Source organism: Metopolophium dirhodum, chromosome 2 (assembly GCF_019925205.1).
Source record: "Metopolophium dirhodum isolate CAU chromosome 2, ASM1992520v1, whole genome shotgun sequence".
Classification (NCBI taxonomy): domain Eukaryota; kingdom Metazoa; phylum Arthropoda; class Insecta; order Hemiptera; family Aphididae; genus Metopolophium; species Metopolophium dirhodum.
In genome coordinates this window covers 20,225,929-20,242,087 of record NC_083561.1, presented here as the reverse complement: position 1 = coordinate 20,242,087, position 16,159 = coordinate 20,225,929, and the positions used below count along the sequence as shown (strand labels likewise).

General features: G+C 28.4%; 1 protein-coding gene and 1 pseudogene across 4 annotated transcripts; one reads left to right on the top strand and one right to left on the bottom strand.

Moving 5' to 3' along the window:
* Positions 1-3,521: 3,521 nt before the first annotated feature.
* On the bottom strand, positions 3,522-4,028 carry LOC132939759 (uncharacterized; annotated as a pseudogene).
* Positions 4,029-8,384: 4,356 nt separating this feature from the next.
* On the top strand, positions 8,385-14,880 carry LOC132939758 (uncharacterized). Of its 4 annotated transcripts, none has more exons than XR_009664007.1 (4): positions 8,385-10,154; positions 10,220-10,398; positions 12,646-12,875; positions 13,457-14,880. XR_009664007.1 is itself a non-coding variant. In XM_061007109.1 (3 exons), exons 1-3 carry the CDS (start codon positions 10,093-10,095, stop codon positions 12,789-12,791), a joined length of 387 nt encoding a protein of 128 aa, XP_060863092.1. In that variant the 5' UTR covers positions 8,389-10,092; the 3' UTR covers positions 12,792-13,430. The 4 variants fall into 4 exon arrangements, 1 of the variants encoding a protein (XP_060863092.1); XR_009664005.1 differs by having other exon boundaries at positions 12,646-12,881; XR_009664006.1 differs by having other exon boundaries at positions 8,390-10,154; positions 12,646-12,817.
* The last annotated feature ends 1,279 nt before the right edge of the window (positions 14,881-16,159 follow it).

Below are 16,159 nucleotides of genomic sequence, written 5' to 3'. Positions count from 1 at the left end.
CCTCGTATTGCGTTTTATTTAAATATACATCAGTATCATGAAGGTTAGGAGTCGATGTACAATCGATATTAGGTGGTGTACCATCGAAACTACGTAGTTTAAATTGGAGTGTGAAAATTTAAAAATATATATTGCCAAACGAGATTAACCAAATAAAAATATTATTTAATTTGCATACTTACGTCACGGTCGTATTCAAATTGTGCGAATCATTAATCTCTATAAATTCTTCCGAAGAAGTTACTTGATTTTGCACACTCGTGGTGGGTTCCAAGCTAGTAAATATATTTATAGTTAGTGTTTTTCTGATCCAAGCTTGATTTTGAGATTTTATTTAATAAGTAAAAAAAAATTTACAAATCATTGATTTTTTATCATGACAAAAATAACAAACTATTGAACGTAATTAGTATGAATTTGTACGACCATTTTCGGAATTTGTACGCAACTTGTTCAACGAGAAAAATGCATTTGACATTAAATACTAACTCTTTATTTATTTAATGTGTACAATGTACATTCATGGTTTAAGATAAAAACATTTTAATAAGTGTTCAAAAATGACTCAAATAAGCGAAACATCAATCGAAACGACAATCGTGCGAATTTCGAAGTTAGTCGTGCAAATTCATGCTAATTACGTGCTGAAATTCTGAATGGTGGCGTAATCAAACTGTAGAAATTTGATTGATTTCGTATTCGAGCGGTGCTGGCGCAACGTACGTGTAAAAAAAATGGTAGGTATTATTCAACTTACCCGACATTATCAATTTCGAGATTTTCTGGATTCAAATTTTGCGGTATTTCTTTTTATAATTATACACAAATTATTCATTGGTATCCAAGTTTGCATATTATGAATAGAAGATAGACAACTAATTAGTAAATAAATACTTACGTAACATGCCGATTTTTTCTAGCCATGCTTAATCGGGCCTTCATTTCCGATTTATGCTGTTTGTTTTTTTTTTTAACAGTTCGAGCTTTTTTGTAGGGAGACATAATAAAAAAACAATTTTCACAGCACAGTAGCAATAAAATAAAATAAACAATCAAAAAAAAAAAGCGTGACGTTCACTGTTTGATATGTAGATCACAATTCCCAAATGAAATTACTACATGTATTTATAAAAGCCGGCTTCAAACATCGACTTGTGTGGCAAATAATTATTAATGTGGTACAAATTAATATTTATCGGAAATATTGCTATTTTTGTATCGACAATTTGGATATTTATAAACTATGCGCGCCTTCGATAGACCGGTCTTTCGATGAACGGTGCGTTACCGTGCGCGGTGTGGGGGTAACGGGTACAGTTTTGTACACAACCGCTATTATAGCCACCAGAGCAGGCAGCAGCACTATACGGTTATACAAATACGAATTTTTTTTCAAAAACATGTCTCAGGAGAATCACTCTCATTTGGGCTACATTAATTATACAAATACCTACTTTCGTAAACACAAAGGTGAGAACATTATCTGTGTTCCTATGTTGGATCTTTTAGATACCATCAACATAGTAACTTTTAATAAATGTTGAATATTTGGTTATTTTATCATTTTCTACAGTCCAAAACAGCCGACTGAGTAAACGTATACTTATTATCCAACATAGGAACCCAGATAAAATTGTTATCCTTAAATGGTCGAAATTTGAATTTTGTGCGATAAATACAGTTCAAATGAGAGCAATTCTACTAAAACATGTTTTTAGGTGGCGAAAACCGGTGTGTAGCGTCCTCTTAATGCTAATGACTATTCCGCACTGGGTACAGGTAGGTTGACGTTAACCTCACGACTACACGAATAAGTACCATACGACGTTCACAACATTGATAGTTGATTCTAAGAAAAATGCTGGTGAAAAACTTATCAAATACTATAACTTATAACTATAATTATACTTAATCGGTTGACATTAACGGAAACGAATGTAATTTGATAAGCTTCTTTGTACCAATTATCAATACTGGGAATTTACGAAAACGGTTTCATTTATTATTTATATTAAAAGGCTTAAAAATAAAAATATTATACCAACGTTTTAAATTTTAGCCGACCCATTTCAAATTATTGGCGACCCAACATTGGGTCGCGACCCTATGGTTAAGAACCGCTGCTGTATATGGTTAGTGGCGTGAAGTCGCTTCTGCGTTGCTGGTCCAGGTACATCTGTCTTTACTGTGTTCCCAGCCCTCCTATATATGATGTCGGTTCCTTTGATGGATCCTGCGCATGGACGGGGCGGTGTATGTAGCTGGTTCAATAAGTTGTTATTCTCGCAACCGTCGCTTCGTAACTTGTTGTTGGCCGCTCCCCTTGATTAGCTTGCCAAAATAGAATGTGGTTTCTAACTATGAGGTTACGTCTAGGAGATCATAACAACTCAAGGAGAACTGCCTCTCCGAGTAAAATAATACTTATATACTAATACGTGAATTGAGTACGTAAAGCTATTCCTTTACACCTCCCTGCCAAAAAAAAGATTATTAGCCTGTAAGGTTAAGAATCTTTAACAATACTATTTAAGTTCAATTGTCAACAGTAGTTGATTTTACAATTTGGTATACATTTACATTTACAATTTGTTATAATATTTACATTTCATTACAATCTTGTTTATAACAAGTTACAATAATTGATAGATATATATGTTTTACATTTACAATTTTGTTATAATAGGTTACAATTTGTTATACATATTTTATGACATTTTACATTTATAATGTAATTTACAATATTATTTAATTACTTTTGTGTTCTTTTTTTTTTTTACAATAAGATAAAATTTGAATACATAATAATATAAAATTTTGATTACCTGAAATTATAATATTAGAAGTGTTAAAATGTTAGTTTATTATATAATATAAGTTTATATTTCCCCTTTTGAATACAATATTTGTTAGTTATAATAAATCTTCCACCAATTGATAAGTTATGTGAATAATATAATAAACTGTTACACATATATGTCAACATAATTTCATTTACTTAGGATATTCGAGTATATAGCTTGGATCTCGTGTTTTCTCTATTAATTACATTCTCCGTTACAATGGTCATTCATAAAGAGTTCAATATTTCTGGTTATCTTATTTAATTTTTTGAAATCATAACGTTCGTTTAATCTTTTGTTTGCTTTTAATATGTGCCAGTTAAAGCATACCGATTCCATCTTATTTTCCTTAAGTTATAAATATGTACTTCGGTGCTTAATATTTTTTTTAATTCTTCGATAAATCTAAAATAATATAATTGTGTTAAGTCTACGTAATTACCTTCACCGTGAAATTATCCTAAAAATCTCTATATATATTTTTATTTTATCCTATATTTTCTACCTAGTCTATACAAATATATCGGTCCTATTGATCATAGTGAATTCGAAATCCATTATGAAAAAACGGATTTGAGAGCTAGAATATATATAAAATATTAAATTTATGCATATTATTATTACTATAGTTGCATATTACTACTATAATTAATTTTCCTGTGTTGTTGTTATTATGTTTTATTCTTCGAATATATGGTCCGTGGATATACGTCGTGAGATTAGTTGCTCTAAAAGCATTCCGACTTCTACACAGATTGAACTATCCGCCCTAGGGTTATTAATTACTGCGTGTATAAATGCAGTTACCGGTACCATGGCTTGATTTAAAACACGTTGTGTAAACGGCATAGTCATTTTCCTATTAGCCTCTATGACATGTCGCTTGAAACATCCTACACAAATCATATCCCCCGGACGAACTTGTTGTGCTGCCCGTTTAATAATTCGTTTTTCAGCTCTCTGAAAAAATCTATTGCTTGTAGTGTCAATGGTAGTTCTGCCGACAATGGTATGTTTTCGTTCATGGTTGTTTCTGTTAAAATCTTTTATATATTAAACTTTTACGTGTATTTATATTTCGTTTCTTCTTATACTCTGAAATAGTTAAAATTTCATTACTTATTACGATAGTTACGTTAATATTACTACTATTCTAATTTCTGTTAATATTACTTATGAAATATTATTTTTACGTATTATTTTTTTCTATTTGTACGTATTTATAATTTATTTTATTATTTTTTTAATTTTATTATTATTTATTTATTTTTATTTGATTTATTCTTATTTATTTATTTATTATTATTTTATTTATTTTTTACAAGGATTTATTTATAAAAAGAAATCGGTGGTAATTATACGTCTATTAATTAATTGATTTAATACTGCACCTATAGTTAAACAAATTGATCTATTCGGACGTGTAAGGTTACAAAATGGATGAAGATAAGTGGTTAAAGGAATCATCACTAAATTTAATTCTTCTTCTAATAATGTTACGGGCATCCTATTGTTTGCTTCTAGTACATGGTGTTCAAAACAGCTTACGTATACTATGTTTCTTCGTACTAATTGAATATGCGCACTAGTTAATAATACTTCCTTTAATTCTTTAATAAAATCGATTGCATGTAATGTAAATGAAAAATCTAAAGGTATTTGTGCATTTCCGCCCATGTTTATAATTTTAATTTAATGGTTTAACGTATATTTTATTTTGACGTTCTCTTGTTTATTTTCTGAAACATAATTTATATTATTTGATTGCATTACTATTATAATTATTATTAATATTAAGTAATTAGCTTATTATTTATATATTTTTTCTTATAATTATTTTTTTTTTCACATATATATATCACATTAGTTTTAATTGTAAAATATTATTTTTGCAATATTGGAAATTAACTGCTATTCCTTGTAAATATTCATTGGTTGTTCTATTTTTATAATCAAAGCCAATATTTTTCAAACGCTGTACTTTGTCTAACTATTTTTTTTCGCAGGTGGATATTCGCCAGCTGTACCTATATTGTTTAAGTTTTACTTTGTTTATATTTTATTTTTCTTCAACGCAGATATATGACTTTTTAAATACTTGGGATGGCATCGATTTAAATTTGAAGTAAAACAATAAATTATGCCATCCCTATATACCTTATTAGTCCTAGGTAAATCTTCCGAAATAAATGAATAACAATTCCAAATTGAAAAGTTAAATTTAGGTCCTTGTTATTTTTGTCTTGCGGTACCATAATGAGCAATATTGATTACATACCTACCTTGAGTTGTTAATATAATTTAAAATATATTTTAATAAACTTAAAAAAGCATATCACTTGTTTTAAATTTGTTTTATCCATTATCCCTAATGAATTGTCCTACAGTAGGTAGGTATATATTTTATTATTTTAAATAAAAAAATTATTTAATGTTATGGATACCATGTTATTTGTAAGTTTATTTTACTCAGTTGCCTGTAATGATATGCTTATTACAATTTAAAAATATTTTAGTATAAGTGCAATTAAGTTATCAGAAAATCAAATTAAAGTTGAAAGTAATAAAGTAAAATAGTTAGTGGGGTACTAGAGACCCGAAAACAAATTCTTAGATAGATATAAAATAATTATGCATGAATTGATAACATTATTGAATTATTGTTTCATCAGACATATAGTTGTTATATTAGTAAAGCATATTATTTTAATTAGAAAATGGTTATTAAAGTAAGTAAGAAAATATATCAAAACGTTAAACCACAGAAATTTCAAATAAATTAAATAAATGTATATTTTATTTTGTCTAGGTAGGTATACGATTAGGTACTGTAACTATTAGATATTTTACGTATCACTATATTCACTAGTAAAGGCTGATAAAAAATATTTTGCACTGTACTAATTAATTATTTAGGTAAGTTATTATTTATTTTAATTATATTTTTAAAATTGAATTACTCATAAGAGCCTAATTCAATTTCCTAAAAAGAAGAACTGACCCCTTGATGTCCTTAAAATTACCAATTTATCAATCAACTATTGTTGTCATTCGTTTATTGTGTAATTTACTGTAATGTTTAAGACAATGTTTGCCCATTGTTGGACCATTTTCCCATCACTGTCGGTAACTAATATGTATAATGGACCTGTATCGGTATATCACATGACATATCTATAATACATCTATTTGACTGTTACTATAAGTTTATAACTGTGTCTACAATAAATTTTGAATGACAAATGCAGGTCTGTAGTTCTGTACCTACATCGCTCACTGCCCTGTGCCCGGGGACAAAATATAATAAATTACAATATTCCAATGTATTTTCTTTTTTTCTCAATAATTACTAATAAATATTATAATATTGTAATACAATATAATCAACCTAATTTGTAATTTGTACTATATCAAACAAAAGCTTAATGTTAAAATATCTTAGAATATCCAATACAAATTTTAATATTTATTATTTATTTTATAATTAGTTTATGGAATAAAATGAATTGTTATTTCTAGTTAATATGGCATAATTTATAAGCTGTTTTTATTATGTATTGGACTAAAATAGTCACAACACTCCGTATATCGCCTAAACAGTTAGTTTTAAAATGGTTTTGAATAGACACATTTAGAATTCCCAACACGTGTAATAACTTTTTATCCTAAAACTTGAATTTTAATTTTGGTTTTGAAAAATCTAACGAAAACCTAAATCCTATAATAGTACAATATAAGTCCTACTCCTATAAAACCTACAAGGATCAAAGCAGAATCGTACCTACATGGCTACATAATTTCCCAGATGGTAAAAGTTGTTTAACACATTACTAAGGAGGTAAATTACGTGTTTAAAATTTAAATTATTAAAAAAAAAAATTGGTGGGTAATTTTGTTTTGTCAATTTGTCAATCTTTAGATCGATACGCGGCTTTTTTGAGAGCAGAAATTTGATCTAGAGGTGTCACTGCGTTGAACCTTGAAGATTTCAAGACGATACGACCAATATTGAAGGAGCTAGTACTTCAAAATGTACATCCAGCCGTTCCAATTTTGTGTTGTCGGCTCAAATATATTATATTAGAGTGAATTGGCCTATTATTTTATAGGTTTTAATATTTTATTCTTCTATACCTATCGATTTACATTAATAAATAATGAGATACACGCCTACTAAAATAAAATGTAAAAAAAAGTTCAAAATAATTATTACTTAAAACGTTTAACAGACGTATACCATAATGAAACGTCTGGTTATACGAATAATCACGTAATGCGTTTTTAAACTTTTTGCTACTCCGATTACAGACGAAATAATGGTCGTACGTACTTCGAACATAAACCATTTTTGAATCCTTGTATACCAAAGACTAGAATCTCGAGTTTTGTAGTGATCGAATGAAAATCCAAAATACAAGTTACAACGTAATTTTTTTAATTTTAGATTCTGAGCGAAGCGATGAATGTATTGATTCTACAATGATGTGTATTTTTTTTTTTATTTTTTTTATTTTTTAATTTTTAATTTTTTTTTTTTATTTTTGTGTCTGTCATCACCTTTTAGGACAGTAAAAGTGCTTGGATTTTCTTCAATAGTAACTTTTCTGATAGGAAAGTGAATCTAGTTGGTACTTTGAGGGGTCAAAAGTAAAAATTTCCCAGTAGTTTTCACAAGCGACGTGAAAAACAAAAGAAAAATTAAGGAAAAACGGGAATTTTTACGCAAAATCTGTTTTCGAGAAAATCGATTTTGGTTTTTGGTATAACTCTAAAACAAATGACCGTAGGGACATGAAATTTTGACTGAATGTTTATATTAGCATTTTCTATACACCATAAAATTTACAAAATATTTTGACTCTTTTTGAGCTGTTTACGGCCATTGTCAGTTTTAAATTCTTTTAGTTTTTTTTTCTATAAATATCAATAAAATTTTATCTGTTGAGTAAAAAAGCTTGAAAATTTAATAGAAGGCTCCTAGGTTATTGTTTCAAAGGCAGATGAAAAAAATTAAAAATCCTTAGTCACAGTTTTTAATTATAAGCATTTAAAGTTCAAATTTTGACAAAATACGGAAAAATCACGAAAAATAGCAAATTATTTTGATGAGAATTCATAAAAATTTTTCTTTTTAAATCTAAGATTTGAAAATGTAATATAAGATTACTCATAAGTTTGTCTACCTTTATCAAAAAAAAAATGTCTAGAAGAAACTTAAATTAAATTTTTATGAGCGTCTGAAATTTATATTTTTACAACATTTGATATTTACTCGATTTCTCATGTAACAATTTTCTTATTTTATTGTAATTAAAAAACGAATGACTGTAGATACTTGAAAATTTCACTGAATGTTTATATTAGCATTTTCTATACACCATAAAATGTTGAAAATATTTTGACTCTTTTTGAGCTGTTTACGGACATTGTCAGTTTTCAATTTTTTTAGTTTTTTTTTCTATAAATATCAATAAATTTTTATTTGTTGGGTAAAAAAGCGTGAAAATTTAATATAAGGCTCCTGATATATCGTTCTAATAGCAGTTGAAAAATATTAAAAATACATAGGCACAATTTTTTTTATAAGCATTTAAAGTACAAATTTTGACAACATTTATCAAATTTATAATTTATTAATTATTTTGTAGTTAAAAATTTATAAATTTTTAACTTTTATGGCTAAGGATTGAAAATTTAAAACAAGGCTCCACGTAAATAGGTTATATATAAATTACTTTATTCACAATAATATCATCAAATATACTTGGTAAAATCATAGGCTGACTGACCGTTTTCGCTCAGAATCGTTTTTCTTATACAATGATATTATATCATTGAATTCAAATTTAACACCATCCATTACAGTGACCCACTTGTAACCTACCGTACAGCAGAGCGACATCCACTTATCCACCTTTTTTTAATTGTTTTTAGATATCACTAATATTGGATTCTTTAAGAATATGCTGTCACACATTACTCCAATACAGTCAGCCATTACTGTACAGTCTGTGCACACATATAAATAAAATTTAATGATATTATAATATTTGATATAAAATACAATTTATATCAAATTATTTCATAATTTATACAACAATATTAAATTATTAGAATATTGTAATACAACTTTAATTGATAGGTATACTCTAAAATATAAAATATATTCACTATTTCATTAAACTAGTATGGACCCTCAAAAAAAAAACAGATTGAGGCTTTTAAATAAAAAAATAATTGAGTGTAGGTATTACTTGTACTTACATAAGAAAGTAATACAATTAATGAGATTGAAATTTTTTATTTTATTACGGCTATGTAATTATTGTGTAGAATTGAAAAAAAAACATTACCTACCTATAGTCTGTTCAGAATGAGATCGCTTCTCGGCGGCGACCAGTTTTCGTCGGGCGGCGGTCAGACGTTGTCTCCACTACGGCGACGCGTCGGGCACTGCCACGTAACAAAAACACGCCCATGCGCACTATTTGGCCGCCCGTACCGATCTCATTCTGAACAGACTATGAGTATGATTAAAATCTTTTAAATTATAAAATGTTAAAATATTACTTGTTAAGAATTTGAAATGGTTAATAAAGTTAATTTATATAAATTTCCAAAACAAATTCTGTATATAATATTCTGTAGGTAATTTATTTATACATGAATGCATCAAAGTTAGTTCAGACAAATTGAATGGTTTTAATTTATTATGGTGGATTTCAATATTAAAATAATACAAATTATACTACATTAATAAGAAATTTAGATAAGGAAGATCAAATGGTTGATGTTTGATAACTACCCATTTCACATTCGACATTTAGGTACAAGTAAATATGAAGTAATGCAATAATATAACGTACATAGGCGTGTTCAAACTTTGGTGGCCGAGGGGGCACAAAAAATTTTTAAAATGTGACACCTATTTTTTTTTTAGACATTTAGAAACTTTCATTTTTTATGTTACAAAATTCACAATGGTAGGAATATTTTTTAATTATGTTCAAAAAGTATAACCTTTGTCAAAACAATAAAAATACATTTAAAGCTAAATTAAAAACAGATACATAATGAAGTAAATTGTTGATAAAAATAAAGTGCATATATTATATGATTATTACTTATTAGTTGGGCTCGGATTTATATGTAAATACATATTTTTACTGTGACTTGATAAATTAATTTAGGTAAGTGATGAATTCGTTTCAAGGGATTTCCATTGTAATGAACTATATATAAATTCAAAATGGTCAAACGCTGTGTGCTATGCAGAGTTGTGGACAACATCGATGACGTTTCCGTACACAGGTATTTCACACAACACGTTAATACATATCGATATATATTATAATAAATAATGTGTCGCCTCTTAGATTTCCAATCGCCGTACATCGTCGTATTGAGTGGGTGGCATTTGTGGTGGACCAAGGTTTTCCCGTGAACCAAACATCTCAGCTGTGTTCGAGGCATTTCGTCCCCAGTGTCGACTACGCTGTGGGAAACGCGCAGCGCCGCCGTCGCCCGTCTGTGGCCCACGACAGTGCCTTCTTTGGTGAGTGTGTTCAATAAATATCATTTCATTGCAGTACACCATGACTGTATGCCCGTCTGACTGGACTTACTAATACTGTTGTATACTCTCGTGAGTTTGATGTACCTACTGTGTATTTCAAACCTAACTTAATTTAATAACTTAACTCAATGGCATTCAAGGTTTTTGTTGTATATAATACATATGACCTCACAAAAGTATACTTCTAGACCTTATAAATAGGCACGTGCTACGGTTTAATACACAATATCAAGTGAATGACATAATATTATAACACAATTCATGATATTACACTCATTTGGATCACATATCTTTATTATTTCAAGTTTGATCAATTTTCACAACATTTACAATTTCTGCAGTGCTAATTTCATTTCATTTGTTTACGTTTATCCCATAGTATGTAATTATCAAAGTTAAGCCAATGACAATGAGTAGTATCCAACCTACGGTTAAAATTCACTGTGCTCTTAGATACTACTATACTACTATACTATACTGGCTCGGTACAACATTCTTGAAAAGTAAATGTCTATTTTATCATAAAACTTTCATTCAACTTATTATATTATAATTGTATAGATAATTGTAAATTAAATTGTAGAATAACTTGAACGACATTCAATTGTGTTACTGCTGTTTCAGATTCCAAATACTGGGCCAAGCTTATTTTCATACATTGATTAAATTCATACATTTGATACCTAGATTAACTTATAACTATACTTATATATCAACTTTTAATATGGGTATATTGACCTAAACAGAACACTTAACGTTTTCTTACATACATTTTATTACTACTGCACAAAGTAGGTATTACTAGACTCTTAACTAACCTCTCCTTTTTTTGTGCATTGTTAACTGGATGAGTAAAATTTCACATATTGTCTTAATGTTAGCAATGTTAAGATTATTTTAATACATACTTTCTTTCCTTTAGTTATACAACAACTAACTTTGTTCGTACTACAGTGTAACATATTTACTACTGATGTGTGTTATATCAATACATAATGGTGATGAATATAGGTGTACTTGATTGAAGACTCACACCATGTATGATTTTATTAGTGTAACATAAACCTTACATTCAACTTATTATAAATGCACTTATTGCATATGAGTACTTAAACTTACTGTTATTGGGTGCTATACATTTTTAAAATGTAAGTCATTATTGTTATTGTTACGGTAATACCTAACCAACACAAGATTATATTAAATATGTATGAACAATACACAACACAGAGTTTTAATTTTAAGTTAAAATTTATTTATTTCACTATTTAAACAAATTTAAAACATATTTCATTATCTCAATATACCTGCTTACTGCTCACATTTAACACACATTTAGCTAAACATTATTTTGTAACACTTATAAACATAATTTGAACCGCAATTATTTGTGTAACAGAAACCTTACATTCGTATAAATTCAATTATTGCATATTATAGGTACCTACACTTACTGTTATAGAGTGCAATAATTATTGTTTTTATTGTTGTTACTGAAAAACATTGGAGCACATTACACAGTTTTAGTTTTTCAGCCTAACAAAGATTATAAATAATATGCATGAATACACAACTAATTAAACTGTGATTGGTACTTCTTAATTTTTTTAACTACATTTATCTTATACTAGCCATATTGTTGTACTGAAATTATTTAGGAATACTTTTTTCAGTGCTCACATACCTTCAATGGCAATAAGTAGTATTGTAGTACAGTTACAGTTAGTTATTACTCACTATATTTTAAATGTTCTTTTAATATAGGTATTCTTAATGTTTTCTTACACAGTTCTAAATTGTTGTTCTTTGCTAACAAATATTATGTTATCATAATTCCAATTTTGGGTACCACCAATGAGGTTTTCACGCATACCACAGGTTCAGAAAAACAGGATTTAATAGTTATGTATACAATTTATAATGTCATATTTTAATAATATATTATTATTCATTATGGGAAAACATACTTATCACGGTACGCTATAGGTAGGTACTTCTGTTATTGAACATATTTTACTAATTTTTTTCCTATTCATTTTTACCTTTTTTTTTTTTTTTCTGTTTGAACCGACGGCGTCGCGGGAACAGCTTTCGCATTACTTCCGCGACGCCGCCATCGTTTATTGATAATCAACATTTTATACATACATGAGGGGGGTAGACGGGACAATACCCCGACTTACCCCCCTCTTTATACATGACAACAAATTTATGTTACAATTACAGGTTGTGTGTGGGTGTCTGGTGTTTTCCCGAGCCGACCCGAGTCCGCCGCTCTGGATACTCGTGCTGGTTCGTTCGTCCTTTTGGCGGGCCGACCGGAGTCCGCCGCCCTTGCAGTCTCGTTCTCCAGTTGTCCAGCGATGCCGTGATCGCCGTCCCGCCCGTGGTGTCACAGGTGGGGGGATGAACAACGTGGTCGGTGACACCTCCGACGACTCGCGGTAGCGAATAGTGTGAGGGTCTGTCCAGTTGTTCATCGTTCTCGTATTCATTTTTACCTACTTATTTACAAAATAACTTAAAAACGTTTAACATCTACACTGATACACACTATATTATTCCTGGTTAAACAATAATTATATTATGCAATGGAATACTAATACTATGTAATACTGATGTAATAAAATACTCTAAACTCAATCAAACTTATAGGTGTTCAGGGACATCCAGATGGATGTGGACGCCAGATACATTGTTAATATTAAGTATGAGACATCCACACATTTTATAAAATCCAAAAAACTGGAAAAAAAGTGTATAAGAATAAAAAAAGTTTTGTGTATAGAACCTTTTCATTTTTCCAACTAAATTATAATATGATATACATTGAACTTTTTTCTTTTTTTGTAATTCCATACAATAATTTTACTTCTTATCAGAGTTATCGACACATGCAACATCAATATTTATGATCAAATTTGTTTTTACATTATTTTAACGTTTAATCGAAAACAATTATTAAAAATTTGAGCGAATAAATAATTAAATTGCTTAATGTACCTACCTAATTTTATTATTTTTGTTTATTTTGCAGATTGAGACTACATTATAATTTTTAACCCGGCAAATACTATAACAGTTATTATGGTTACTATAATAAGTAATATCACATCATCGTTGACACGTCTTAAAAAAAACATTAAAACAAAATTATAAATATAAATTGGTGGCAATTGAAATTGATAACATACTAAATAGATTTTAAATTCAATTTTTAACAATAAAATAATATTATTAAGTCTATATTATATTATGCCTGTTTTACAAAAATACTGTACGATATTATTGTAATTTTTATTTTTATTGTATCATCGACATGCATTATTGATAATACCTTTTAATACTAACCAACTTTGAATAACATGACGATAGAACCTTTTTATACTTACGTAAACTTATCAGAATAAAAAATATCTATCGAACTACAACTATAATCAGTAATTTTTCATGACATGGCACCGTTTCATTTTCTGTATCCCACTGAGTATTGTATGTAGAAACACCGTTTTTGAATAAAAAGATTCACAATTGAAAATTAAACAAATGTATGCAAAAAAACAATTTTTGAAAAAAGTGGACATAGAACCTTTTCATTCTCAGCCCGCGTACTTACTCTATTACTTTTAATTTTGTGTATTCGACTATCGTAGTCCTAGTGTGAACTTTTGGGGGGCCAATATAAATATTTATAAAAACAGGAATAGTCGCTTTTCGAAGAAAAAATAGCACTGATTATATGTATTTTATAATAGATGATGGTTTGTATAATCAACGACAATAGACAATAGTATAAAAATAAATTGACCATCGCAAATAGAAATATATCTGACTATCGATATTAATCATAACTGTGGATGATTTTATTATAAGCTAGTTATACATATTAAATTGTTGAAAAATTAAAAACATTTATTCAATATCCTGTAACGTATCATCATTACGTTTATTTAATAAGCACCATAATATGCACAGTAGACATATTATGCGCTGACTATAATATATTAAGCCTTTCCGTTTTAGGTGCCACTTATATATTTCATGATTGTAAGGCTCCGGCCAATATCGCTATGTAAGAGAAAGTTCCCCGCGATTTCATCACGCGCACCTGAACTTCGTACAATCCTACCTTTTTGGTTACTTTGTTCGTATATTGTAAGTAATAATAAATTTGTTTTTATTAATAATAATTTAGATCAATTGTTATTTATTTGTAATATTAAGATCCTAATACCATTCGTGCTTCCGAGCTACGGTAAAAATATATTCAAAAGAACTAATTTCCTCCCTGAATATCTTATATTTAACGGGTCATCCCCGACCACGTTACAATTCTTTTTGGTATATTTGAAATAAGTATTTAAATATCCCTATATTATAGTGTAAATAATATAAAAAAAACACTGATATTATATCTGGGTTGTTGGTTGAGGGGTGGGGGGGTCCAATACCCCTGTACCAACCCACAAAACTAAGAATATTGTTTTTCGTATGTATACAATTTTTAGTGTCTATGATTGGACTATTTTGATTTTTGCTATATCATTTTACGGAATAAAATATTATATAAGAGGGTTAGTTTTTTTTTTTGGAAGATACTATTATATTATTTTTCCTGAATAATATAATGTATAATTGGTGTAATTGTTTAACATTTTTCCTGGGTTGATGAGCGATTTTTTTGGTAAATCGTCCATATTTTATTCCCATATTTGGTACTAAAAACTTCTGTTTATGATTACTATATAGTCTCTTCGTTGTGTTTAATTTTCATAGGTATCTACTATTTATTTACTTAGGTGATAAAAAATCAAAAATACAATTGGTACTGTACTTATACGGTGTTTACGACGACTGGTGAATTATTGTCTCATAATATATGAGTTGTAATTAAATCAACTACTTAGTATGAACATTGGTAATTTTATTTTTCAAAACAGAATATATTTTGGAGTATTTTATACAAAAAAGTTGAAAATTAAAAGAGTATAGTTTTAAGTTTTTAAAATTGAGATAAGTGGTATGAAGTGGCACAGTGCTACATGTGTGTATATATACCATGCTCCAAGTTTGTCTACCTTTATCAAAACAAAAAATGTTTACAAGAAAGTCAATTTAAATTTTTATGAGCGTTTGAAATTCATATTTTTACAACATTTGATATTCACTCAATTTCTCGTGAACGATTTTCTTATTTTGTTGTAATTAAAAAACTTATGACTGTAGGTACTTGAAAATTTCACTGAATGTTTGTATTAGCATTTCCTATACACGATAACATTTTGAAAATAATTTGACTCTTTGTGAGCTGTTTACGGACATTAACAATTTTTTTAGTTTTTTTTTTCTATAAATACCAATAAAATTTTATTTGTTGGTTAAAAAAGCGTGAAAATTTAATATAAGGCTCCTGAAACAATAGCAGCTGAAAAATATTCAAAATATATAGGCACAAATTTTTTTTATAAGCATTTAAAGTTCAAATTTATCAAATTTAAAATGTAATAATTATTTTGTAGTTCAAAATTTATAAAATGTTCAACTTTTGTAGCTAAGGATTAAAAATTTAAAACAAGGTTCCACGTAAATAGGTTATAATATATAAATTACTTCATTCACAATAATATCATCAAATATACTTGGTAATATCATAGGCTGACGGACGGTTTTCGCTCAGAATCGTTTTTCTTATACAATGATATTATATCATTGAATTCAAATTTAACACCATCCATTACAG

What these genes read in the sequence shown, in the direction of transcription:
- LOC132939758 (XM_061007109.1), top strand. Translation starts at nt 10,093, where the DNA reads ATGGTCAAACGCTGTGTGCTATGCAGAGTTGTGGACAACATCGATGAC. An exon ending in GATGACGTTTCCGTACACAG is followed by an intron (nt 10,155 to 10,219) that starts GTATTTCACACA and finishes GTCGCCTCTTAG; the next exon opens with ATTTCCAATCGCCGTACATC. An exon ending in CCACGACAGTGCCTTCTTTG is followed by an intron (nt 10,399 to 12,645) that starts GTGAGTGTGTTC and finishes TTACAATTACAG; the next exon opens with GTTGTGTGTGGGTGTCTGGT.